General features: G+C 34.5%; 2 protein-coding genes across 2 annotated transcripts; one reads left to right on the plus strand and one right to left on the minus strand.

Annotated features, from left to right (window-relative positions):
- Positions 1-3,477: 3,477 nt before the first annotated feature.
- Positions 3,478-5,224, plus strand: LOC120125110 (elongation factor Tu, chloroplastic-like). Its single transcript, XM_039143602.1, has one exon. The coding sequence runs from the start codon at positions 3,584-3,586 to the stop codon at positions 5,027-5,029; it is 1,446 nt and encodes a 481-aa protein (XP_038999533.1). The 5' UTR covers positions 3,478-3,583; the 3' UTR covers positions 5,030-5,224.
- A 1,172-nt stretch (positions 5,225-6,396) lies between these two features.
- LOC120125111 (pachytene checkpoint protein 2 homolog) lies at positions 6,397-10,323 on the minus strand. Its single transcript, XM_039143604.1, has 14 exons — positions 10,065-10,323; positions 9,917-9,980; positions 9,640-9,746; positions 9,407-9,474; positions 9,030-9,133; positions 8,851-8,955; positions 8,106-8,195; positions 7,917-7,992; positions 7,743-7,812; positions 7,580-7,650; positions 7,374-7,464; positions 6,993-7,120; positions 6,784-6,912; positions 6,397-6,692 (listed from the first exon to the last, which is right to left on the minus strand). The coding sequence occupies exons 1-14, from the start codon at positions 10,195-10,197 to the stop codon at positions 6,552-6,554; spliced, it is 1,377 nt and encodes a 458-aa protein (XP_038999535.1). The 5' UTR covers positions 10,198-10,323; the 3' UTR covers positions 6,397-6,551.
- Between the last annotated feature and the right edge of the window lie 1,963 nt (positions 10,324-12,286).

The raw sequence follows: 12,286 nt of genomic DNA on the forward strand, positions 1-12,286 counted from the left end.
TAATCAGACATTTAAGGTTGATACTTTAGAATCCCACTATGTTTCATGCGTATCATGAAAGTGTTCAGGTATGACCGGAGTGATTTGAGCTGGTAAAGGAGAAACGAAGATTCAGGGCACTACCATCCATGTTAATCGATCGGATTATCGAACAACTCGAGCTGAACAACTCTTAGAACTGATGCCTATTGGCTGGTCAATTCCTTGCCCTTCCAGGGTATTCACTATTTAATACCAACAATTTTTGTCCATAGATCATCTTCAGAATCATCGTTGAAAATATCTTAAGGAAATGAGCATATATCCCAATAATCTTTATTTTCTTTCCACATTGCAACAATATCAAGAATTGTCGACGTATTTAATTATTGGTTCATAACCCTTAGGGACCGTACATCATGCAAGTTCATTGGTGTTCCTAGACTCATCCAATCACTTACTAAATTCTCAGTCATTAAGGTTACTTAGTTCATTTAGTAGTCAAATTTATCCCAGTTACTTTAGAGTTTTCCAGAGTAATTCAGATGTTTCTGAATTTCGTATACATATGTTACTTCTGTTCAGTTTAATTTGGTATTCGTGGTTGATTTGTCTAACGTATCCACTTTTTAGTACTGAATGCGCTCTAGAGTTAAACTGAGCTGAGTACGTACTTCCAGAATTATCATCGATCAAAACTTGAGGAGACAAACAAACATTCAAGTGGTATCTATGTCATTTAGGTACTGCCATAGCATTAGCATTGGTCGACCAGCTTAAGTTGTGTTTCATAACTTTTAAGGGCAGTGCAACATCCATTTTATTTGGATTCCTTGATGAAACCAAGACATTTACTTATTCTTGGCCATAAGGGTATTTTGGTCATTTTTATGCTCAATGTTAATTCAGTCATGTCAGAGCTTGAGGATATCTAATCATTCCTGGGCTTGGTGATATTCTTGATTCATTTCCATTCCAAGGTTATTTTGGTCATTTTATAGATACAGGGTATTTCAATCTTTTCATTCCGTCTGATCTTATTATAATCCAAACTTATCATCTATTCCAGTCCTTTCGAACGACAAAAGAGCATCCTCGATAAATTATTTTTCAGGTATTTACTCTTAACTATGAGATTTTCGGGTCAAGTGCCTTCTCAGATGTTACAAACAGGTTATCAAGAATTTTATGTACAAAGATATGATCTTAACAATTAAATCTATAATTTATCGGGTTAGGTACAAATTCTCAGGGTACTTTCTCATTTAGAGTCAACTCGGACTATTTTTACCTCTCAAGGGCATTTTCGTAATTCTTTAACCAGGTAACTTCGATATTAAAACTCTTAACAAGGATAAATAGAATTAAGATATCCTAAGGTTAATTGTTTTTCCAAATAATCTCTGAACTTAAAGTTATTCCTTAATAACTTCTAATTTCTTGTGAGCCATTAGAATTTTTTCAGTTATTGACTTTTTACCGCATTCAGATCGAGTGTAGGAATTCATTAACTACCAGATAAGACCAAACATTTTCATCCATGCATTTACCAATACCAACATGTTCCATAAAGCATGAAAAGGTAGTAATATATTACCTCGATTTTCGTGCCTTACTGATCAAGTATTTAAACTCCATTCGAACGCCCTCGATCTTGAAATCAACTTCTAATAATTCCTCAGAATATCAACAGAAATATCATTAAAAAAATGGAGCTTATTACGAAAAACGGATCGAATCGGGTGATTAATCAGTGAAAAATAGCTTACCAGGTTCGAATTTGGCGAAACGGACCTCAAAAACAAGCTCAATATGTCAAAAATGTCAGGATAAGTGTACCAAAAAAAAGTCAACGGTCAGTCAACGGCGGTCAACGACTAGGCGGCTCAGCGGCTCGGCTCAATCTAGTCCAATCCAGCCGGTTAACTGCTGGCAGACAACGGCTACGCGCAGGGGGTGGCGCGTGCAACGGATCCGGTCGTCGGTTCGACATGAAATTTTCCAGATTTGTAGATCGACACATCGGAAGTCTCGTGCAAGTGTTTTTTTTAATGAAACATAGCAGATCATAGAATTTTAAAAAGTACCAACTTTTGTAACTGTGGTCGGCGAGTGACGACGACGGATAAACAACGGGACGACGATTTTGGTCGGGTTTTGAGCGCACGGTAACGGTGAGTCTGATGGTGTAGGAGGTGTGATGAACGGGTGGCCAGATCGACAGGAATCGACGGAAAACCAACGGGATCGAGTTAAAACCAAAGAAGCTTCCGGTTAAGTTTTACGACGAAAGACGCCGATTCACGGCGGGATAGAGGTCGGGTTGTGTTCTCCGTTGAATGGTAAGTCTATTGGTGGTTTTGAATCGACGAACGGTGGTCAGATGGTGGAGAATCGGCGCGACAAACATAGACCGACGGGGTTGGGAATTTGCTTTGTTTCTGGTTTGTAACCAAAAACCAAACTTTAAACATATTTTTTCTCTACCAACACAAAATGGGTAAATTCGTGTTCAAGTCTCTAATTTTCATGCACTTCCTAAAATGGTCTATCTTTTTTGAGATTTTACACTTTAATCCTCAATTTCTTCTAAAATACCACTTTAATTCAATACTTTATAATTTCTAAAATTTAGCCCCTAAATTGAGGTGTGACAAGCAAACTGAGTTTTCTATTTCATTCCTCGTTTTACTTTTTTCAGATACTATTGAATTATAGATTTTTTGAGGACTTAACATTTACAAATTCGGTCGCTTCTAAATTTTTTACCACATTATAATACCTCTAGAACTTTTGTTTTATTTTAGTGATATAGATTTTCGCTATTGTGTGTGTGTATATATATATATATATATATATATATATAGCTTTGAATACTATATTATACAATTGACAAATAATTTATGTATACTTACAATGTTTAAATCTTAGAATAATTTTTTGGGTAAAGTATATAACTAACGAGATCTGATTATAACATTCTGGTCAGATCTAAGAGGTTACAACCTAACTCAATGAATAAGACGATAATTAATCTACTATAAGCATGGAAATGATGAGAAATACAAATATATGATATCTGATAAAATCAATGTATACAACATAATATTTTTTATTATTATATTATCATTACATTTAACATTATTTTCTAATAAACTGCTATGAGAGCTTTTGTTCCGAATTATGTACTCAGAGATGCGGTCTCACAATTTTCTATCTACTTAAAACTAATCAGAAAAACAATAAAAACAATATAGATTATTATGATTTATGAATTCCATCGAATAGTAGAGTGAATCACTTCACTTCTATTTACTATTTAATTTAATGCCGGAGAAAAGGGGATTTGTAGACCACTAATGCTGCACGAAAAGTTGAGAGCCTGAATAGGAGACGTGGTACGATAAGGGGCTATGATAGTGGATGCGGGTTTGGGTCCTCTGTAAACACCCAGCTGCAGGGAAAGAAGAAGTGGATAAAATGAGGTCATATTGGCCTCAAACCCTCAATCTGAAGCCACAAGAATAAGATAACAAATCACTTCTTCTTCGTCGTCAAATCCGAAGGCCAAAACCCACCGCTCAATTCCTTCCGTTACAAAGAAATGGCAATTTCATCACCAGCAGCCATCGCCGCTGACGCTAAGCTTACATACCCACAAGCCTCCCCTCTGCCTACTCACTCCTCAACCACCTCTGCAGTTCTCTCCTCTAAACTAATCCCTACCCAACTCTCCTCTTCCTTCCTCCCTACTTTTATCACCACCGTCTCCACCTCCTCCTCCGTCTTCCCCCACCGCCGTGCCCCTTTCACCGTCAAAGCTGCCCGCGGCAAATTCGAACGCAAAAAGCCTCACGTCAACATCGGCACCATTGGTCATGTCGACCATGGTAAAACCACATTGACCGCCGCTCTTACTATGGCCTTAGCTTCCATGGGTAACAGCGCCCCCAAAAAGTACGACGAAATCGACGCCGCCCCAGAAGAGCGTGCCCGTGGTATCACCATCAACACCGCCACCGTCGAATACGAAACCGAGAACCGCCATTACGCCCACGTGGATTGCCCCGGTCACGCTGATTATGTCAAGAACATGATTACCGGAGCTGCCCAAATGGACGGTGCCATCTTGGTCGTTTCCGGCGCCGACGGACCCATGCCCCAGACTAAAGAGCATATCTTGTTGGCTAAACAAGTCGGTGTCCCAAACATGGTCGTGTTCTTGAACAAACAAGACCAGGTCGACGATGAAGAGCTTTTGCAATTGGTCGAATTGGAGGTGCGTGAATTGCTTTCTAGTTACGAATATCCTGGTGATGATGTGCCTATTGTTTCTGGTTCTGCACTTTTAGCTTTAGAAGCTTTGATGGCTAATCCCAGTATTCCCAGAGGAGAAAACCAATGGGTTGATAAGATTTATGAACTTATGGATGCTGTTGATAGCTATATTCCTGTTCCTCAAAGACAAACAGATTTACCTTTCTTGTTAGCTGTTGAGGATGTGTTTTCCATCACTGGCCGTGGTACCGTTGCCACCGGTCGTATCGAGAGAGGTACCATTAAGGTCGGAGATACCGTTGACATTGTTGGATTGAAGGAAACTAGAAATGTCACAGTTACTGGAGTTGAAATGTTTCAAAAGATACTAGACGATGCCATGGCTGGTGATAATGTTGGATTGTTGCTTAGAGGTGTTCAAAAGGCTGATATTCAGAGAGGGATGGTTTTGGCTAAACCAGGAACGATCACGCCGCATACCAAGTTCAGCGCCATCGTCTATGTGTTGAAGAAGGAAGAGGGCGGTAGGCATTCTCCGTTCTTCGCAGGTTATAGGCCTCAGTTTTACATGAGGACCACAGATGTCACCGGAAAGGTATCTTCGATTATGAATGATAAGGATGAAGAGTCTAAGATGGTTATGCCCGGTGACCGTGTAAAGATGGTAGTTGAGCTTATTATGCCGGTGGCGTGCGAACAAGGGATGCGGTTCGCTATTAGAGAAGGAGGGAAGACGGTCGGAGCCGGTGTTATTCAGTCCATCATTGAGTGATTTTAGGATACCTAAGTTGCAAGAAATGTTATTTGCTTTTGCAGTGATGTCAAGAAAAACTTCATATGTAAGTCATGCAATTAGTTTCATCGCAATTTTTAGAACCTCTTTGATTCCAATTTCATATTTTGGAGTTTTGTTTTTCTTTTGCTTCAACCTTATGTTAAATCTAGTTGGTTAATATTCATGTCATAATTTTGGTCAAGCATGTCTTGTTTTATCTCAAGCATGATTTTCTTCTTTAATCTGTTATACCTTGACTCTTGTACAACAAGCATAATATTCGGTTAATGTTTTTCAGCTTAGATTGGATGGATTGATGTTGAAAATTGAACTTAATCTATGCTTAATAACGATATCATTGTGAATAAAAAAAATACCAAGCATAATTTGTTAAGAGACTAATAATAGAAAAGAGAGAAAAAACTGTAAACAATTGATTGGTAAGTAGTGTGAACTGTGTGATAATACAAAATTATGTGTAGGATTGATTTTATGAAAGATCTGATATTTAAGCCTACGTAGTACATTATCTCTTCTTGAAAATCTCTCTGCTACATTTTTCATTACTACAAGTTAAGATCTCTTTAAACGTAATGAAGAACTTAAAGAATCAAGTTTGATAATGATAAAGACTCACATCAATGGGAATCATCTGATATCGTCTCATTATCAATGTTTTAATAATTACTTTTTTTGTTAGTTCAATAGTTATCATGGAACTTTTAATACATATTTAAAAACACTTTAATTATTATTTGCTTATATTTTTTTTAATAAACTAAGTTGATTATAATGTAGTATCTCTCCTAAATACTCTCAACTATTTGACAAAAAACACTCAATCACCCTGTTACAATTATTGGTGCTCGAACCCGTGACCTCTAGAAATAACAACGATTCCTTTAGCTACTGAGATAAGTTAATTTGTGCTTATTTTCCTACATTAAACACGTGTGTTTGTGTATGAAGTGTTATTGATATTTAACAAGCCTTTCTGTTTTTCTCTTTGTTTTCAATTATGTCAATTTAAACTATCAATAATTTAAACTATCAATGCATACAAATTTACAATTTAATCCACATGTTTTAAATATATTCTACATCAAGTTTGATCTAACTTCTAAGACCCTAATTGATAATTAGACTATTTGAAAATACCTAATTGATACAATACAAATACTTTAAGAACTCGATTAAAACATTTTTGAACTCAAGGACCAATTTAAAATCTAAGCCATAGTGAGAGATGTCTGGTGTAATTAACCGTAAATTATACAAGAAAATATAAGCGATCCTTGTAAACAGATATATTGCTGGAGAATGTGGCTCCTAAATTGAACCTTTAGTTTTCTTACTAGCCAATCATCTGCATCTCTTCCCGTAGCCTATATTCTCATTACATGCGAAGATTTATAGTCGGATAGACAAGACACCAGTGGCACTGAATGTTGCTAAAGATTTAACAAATTTAGCATGAAAACATCATATCAATTTTACACCAATTCAGACATTCATTACTTCAATCCGGTAATTCCGAACGCTCCCTCCGCGCCGTGACTATCATTGTGTTCAACAAGTTGCTAGGGTCACAACAATAAGGGTTGTCGAGAGCTGCATGCGCCAAAAATGGTAGTTTTCTTAATGCTCTTCCACTCAATCCCTGTAAACAAACATACCACAAATACTTGTTTATTTCACCAAAAATCGTTGCTAGATTCGATGTTTTCACATTCAGGGCTTTGAATTCTAACCTCGCATGCTTCAGCAGCCTCTGCTAATTGCTTGCACAGGTGAATAGTTGTTTGAACCTCCTGATTCTCATCTATATTCAGTTTCTCTTTCAACGTAGCATAGTCTAGAAGGATGTATTGGCTTGAACCCTAAAGAGATCCGTATTCAACTTGGCATTAAGTGAAGAGATCGAAATATGGAGGCCTTAGGCATTGTTTTGCATTCTTACCTGGATATTTGATATAATTCCTGTCCGCATAAGCTCCTGCAAGCAGGATCTTAAAATTTCGTAACGAGCTTGAAGAGTTGGAGGACCCACATATGCTTTGATATCGGCTCTGTCAACAAATGCAATATCTGCAACGCTAGTAGTAAATTTATACATTCCAAAAGGGTAGATTCTTCTCCAGCCTAATATTTCAGGACCGGTGCCATCGGTAAATATGAAAAATGTAAAATATCCCTCAGTACGTTAAATGAGAGGACTGATAAAAGTTTCTAACAGTTGAAGATTCCAATACTGAATCCATAAGGAAATACTGGCAAATTACCATGTAAATACCATACATTTCAGAATAAGGAACCAATGTGAAATGGATTATAGGCTTACCAATAGCAGCAGTTATATTGGACGTAGTCATAATTATAACATTGGGAGCTGATTTCAGCTTATCCATCTGAGTTAATAGCGCATTTACAACCTGAGGTACATTTTCAAGTTGTATCCGGTCTAAAGTTGAGGTAAATATACTCACATAAAGATGTGCATTTAAGAGAAAATATAAAGAAGTTTAATTGCTTGCTCAAAACTGTTACCCGAATGGAATCTGAAGGTTCAGAACCAGACAAAGCAGCATTTCTAGCAGCAGCAAGACTTTCAACTTCGTCTGCGGTAGCAGCAGCAGCATATATCTAAAGAGTCAAAAGCTAGAAAGACCAGAAATGATCAAAACCCTGACTTCGGTAATAAAAGACTCACCAATTAGAACAAATACCAGATTGTGTTCTTCCTCCACCATTTCTTGAATTTTTTGGAAAAGCTTTGCAACCTAAAGTTTAGGACCAGAGTAAAGAATGTAAACTACATACTATTAACATCCAGGACGTCATGATACTTTTGTCATAAGTTCAAAAAATTGATACAGAAACATACCAACTTGCCACTCTCAGAGAACCATTTACTAAACAATGAATGTGCATTAACTTCGATTAATTGGCACTGTGGATATCTGAATAAAGAATGGTAAGCCAAAAATAAAATCAGCTAGAACTAACCATCTCACAAGCTAATGTATAAGCCCTTAAGTGATATATGCTTTGGGCACAGAAATTAACAAAAGACCTGGAGCTGAATCTAATGGATAATTTTTGTGCCATTGCTTTGCATAAAGATGTCTTTCCTGTCCCTGGAGGCCCATGTAAAAGAATAATGCTACAGAAAAGAAAAATCATTGATCAGATTTCTGTGCTACTACTATCATCAATGCCTGTAATCAATTGAACTTCCCTGTTAACTAGATGACAGATAATTAGAGAAAATATCGAAGAAGAAACCAATATTATCTGTTGCTAACAGTCTTGAACCAATGACCAATAGACCATATGAAGCCTTGCTTCATCCTATTTCTAAAAGTTGCCCTTGGTGCAATATCATGCAACAGAACTGCCAAATTCCTTGAAAATTTTGAATGTTGAAAAGTAAGCATGTATATTTATATAGATCATAGATGCGTAGTAAGCTCTCTCCCTCTCTACAGAGCTTTGCATCATCAAGAATACGAAATTATAACAAAGTGGTATTGTCAAGCAATAAGTATGAACAAGTAAATATGCATAATGCTGAAAGATGGGCAACAAGCTGATAATTCAAAAGCCATCATCCAGAATGTTCTATTTGAAGTTTTAGTCTTACTAGATAAGATTCCAACTATGAAAACCCCAACTGAAACAATCTAATCACTTTGCTCATTACTAGATAAGGATCATCGTACTAGTTCTGAAAGAGAGAAACGAAGCTTCATTTTCTTCTATTCTTTTTTGGAAGAAAAAGATACTACTTTATTGAAAGTCATGAGGAGGTTCCATACCGATTCCATGACACAAGGAAAGGATCAACACCCTTTTCAGTAAAAAGTAATGCACTGGCTGCATAACGCAATAACCGCTGCTTTAGGCCAGATTCATAGATTAAGCTGCAAAATCAAGTTCCAAAATCAATATAAAAACTAATCCAAACGTTCAAGAAAAATGGAAGCTGTAGACAAACCTTTCCCACATGCCATCAAATTCCTTAGCTGGTAGGATCCATTCATTGAAGCTAGACAACTGGCCATCCGCAGTTAATTCCTCACATGGTCCCTCCTCACTAAGCTGACAAGTCAAGAATCATATCCATTCAACTTTAAACAGACAACATTAAGTATAAACTGAAGATTCGGTCAGACATTTTACAATTTAAGCAACCACACAAATGCTGTATCAACATCCTCTTCTATAAACTCAAGTAGATGTTCATTTGAAATGTGATTCAATTTCAAACAAGGTGTAAGACATTGCTATGTCAAGTTGTCGGAAAAAATGAGCAAAATAATAATAACAAAATGATAACCTTTTAACCTTAATAAAATCAGAGTAGCATGGTACCTGAAAGACATGAACAACAGGTTTCACTTGCCAGAACAAAAGAATATCATGGCTTTTAACCCATTCATCTACACAACAAACAACAATGAACAATATGAGTACATCATAACCCCCCCATCCTCCATACATAAACAAGGGAACTCTTAAACTAAAACACGATTATCAAGATAGATGAAAACTTTAAAGTGTAGAGACAAAATGATAGCATAAAAGAAGAGAGAGAGAAAAAAAACCTGTGTCACATATACAGATTCTGTATACATTTTCCATGAGAAATTGATCATCGTTAGGCACAGGTATGGGACCATCAATGTAGCTCAGGCTTCTCTTTTCAAGCATTCTGATTGCAAAACAGAAAAGTTTAATTTCACATTTCAGTTAAAACCCCCAAGTCCAACCCTAATTAATTTAAAATTAAATTATTCTCACAACATAAGCATCAAACAAAAGCCATCATCAGTCAACTATTTTTAAATAGATAAATAAAGCAAAATCATTTTAACATCTTACTGTTCAACGGCTTTTTGGACATCATCAGGCCGAGCTGTGCTTGAAGGTTTTAAGCAAACTTCAACTGGCATTAAAAGAAGAGATGCATTACAAACATAAATCAACGCAAAAAAGAATCAGATTTGCAAAAAGAGTGAGACTGAAAAACCGGAAACACGAAATTTGTCAAGAGGCACAGTAGAAGGCGACGCCGGGGGTGGTACTAAAGGGACGACGTTTTGATCGCAGATCTTGACGTCGTCGACTTTTGGAATGGAAATCTCCATGGGAGAGCTTGTCATTTTTGATTCGGTAATTAAATTGACTACGGATTATAATGTGAATAGCATTGGAGAGAATCTGGAAAAAAAAAAAAAGATGGAGTTTTTTAGGGTTTAATCCAAAACGCTAGATTGCTTGAAAAGGAATTTTGAAATGGGCGGGAAAAAGTGACTGGCCGAGTAGGATGGAACTCACTCAAACTTCCTTTTATTCTATATTATTTTACAATTGGGTAAACTATACAAATTGTCTCCTAATTATAGGAAACTTTTTTAAGTCTCCCAATTATGAATAGTTACAAAAGGGTCACTCAATCTAGAAAAATTAACAAGTTGGTTGTTTTCCATTTAGCCCTCAACTTTTATATTTTTAAGTTTATTCTAATTGTAAATAATTAACTCTAAATATTTCAATATACTATCAATTTAGTCACGTTCATCTTTTCTAGCAAATTTTAATTTTCTTCTATTTTTAACCAAATTCTCTTTCTAAAATTCAACTGTGGAAGGACCAAAACAAACTTTGTTGTAATAATAGATAAACTAATGGCTCACCATGTTGTGAAAGCCTAAACCTTTTCCTATTCCCTCAAAATCTCACTCCCAAGCTTTTGGGGGAAATTGTCACTTGCATAAAAAATTGAAGATGGTTTTTCAATAGCTATGAGATTTTATAATATATTTTAAAATCTAATATGATTTATCTAGATTTTCCAAGTGAATTATTCAATGTATTGCATGCTTCAACCCTATCTTTCAACATCCTCGGGAAGATCAACACATCAAGTTTCAGCGATTAAAGGAAGTGTTATTTTTCATAGAGTTCAAGGGTTCGAAAACTAAGTCTGTAGATTGTTAATGATTAAGAAAAATTATGAACGGATACTACTTTATAATCACCAAACTATTAAAAAAACATCCTCAAAAAGGTCATTAATAATGGTAAATCACATTCCTCTTTCTTTGCACATGAATAAGTGAGGTTTTGTCTCAAATCCCCTTTCGGCTCCGCAAACATATCAAGGGCTACATTACACCCTTAGTATATGTAATGGGTTTCAGAATTAAACTGTAAGTTTGTAATAATTTCATTGTTCTTCTTAAACTTGAAAGTTCGTGAGGCATCTTTGTGCATTCCGTTTCCTAGCAGACAAGAGAGAAGAGCATTACGTGCATGAGCATCGGGTTTAAGACTAGTGGACTCCATTGATTTACATAATTCCATTTCACTTCTAATCTTTTTGGCCCTACTAAGTTTCAATATTCTTCTTGATAGTTCCTTTCCTCTAAAAATTGTACTTCACATTAACTAAACAATCTTAGTGGTTAAGGGATTATTGTTATCCCCTGAGATCACACGTTCGAGTTATAGGGGTGTATGAACATTTAGGTCCGTTTGTTTCATTGAAACCATTTTTTGAAAAATATTTTATGTAAAATAAATTACATTTTATGGAAAACATTTACTTGAAAACATTTTATGGTGTTTGGAAAGGATTGTGTAAAACATTTTACACTAGTTGATGATTTTTTTAAATTATTTATTACAAATATTAAATAAAATAAATAATATTATTTATTAAAAAAGTTAATATTATTATTTTTAAAATATTAGAATAATTTATTTATTATTATTTAAATATTATTTCTATAATTCTATTAATAAAATATTAATATTAGTACATTTTATTGAAATAAAAATGTTATAAATTATATTAATTATTTATTAAATTAATAGTATCGTATTATATTTTAAAAAGAATTAATAATATATTATCTTTATTAAAATTCTATTATATTATTTTATTAATATTAAATACATAAATAATATTATTCATTATTAATAATTTAATAATATTATTTCTATGAAAATTAATAAATAATATAAATTTTATTAATATTTTATTATATAATATTAAAATAAAAATATAATATCTTATATTATTATAATATAATTGAGTATTTTATTATAATATTAAAAAAATAATATAATATTATTAGAATATTAATAAATATATTTTAAATATTTTAATAATTAATATTTTGATTAAAATTATATTAAAATATTTTATTAATTTTAAATTTATAAAATAAAATTGTTTTGAATATT

The sequence above is a fragment of the Hibiscus syriacus genome, unplaced genomic scaffold (genome assembly GCF_006381635.1).
Source record: "Hibiscus syriacus cultivar Baekdansim isolate YM2019G1 unplaced genomic scaffold, ASM638163v2 tig00110429_pilon, whole genome shotgun sequence".
Lineage (NCBI taxonomy): Eukaryota > Viridiplantae > Streptophyta > Magnoliopsida > Malvales > Malvaceae > Hibiscus > Hibiscus syriacus.

Bases quoted from the DNA above. Each gene is read 5' to 3' on its own strand.
- LOC120125110 (XM_039143602.1), top strand. From the start codon at position 3,584: ATGGCAATTTCATCACCAGCAGCCATCGCCGCTGACGCTAAGCTTACA.
- LOC120125111 (XM_039143604.1), bottom strand. From the start codon at position 10,197: ATGACAAGCTCTCCCATGGAGATTTCCATTCCAAAAGTCGACGACGTC. The intron at 8,196-8,850 runs GTATGGAACCTC...TCTTTTCTGTAG, and splicing joins TTCCTTGTGTCATGGAATCG to CATTATTCTTTTACATGGGC. The intron at 7,813-7,916 runs GTATGTTTCTGT...CCTAAACTTTAG, and splicing joins TCTCTGAGAGTGGCAAGTTG to GTTGCAAAGCTTTTCCAAAA.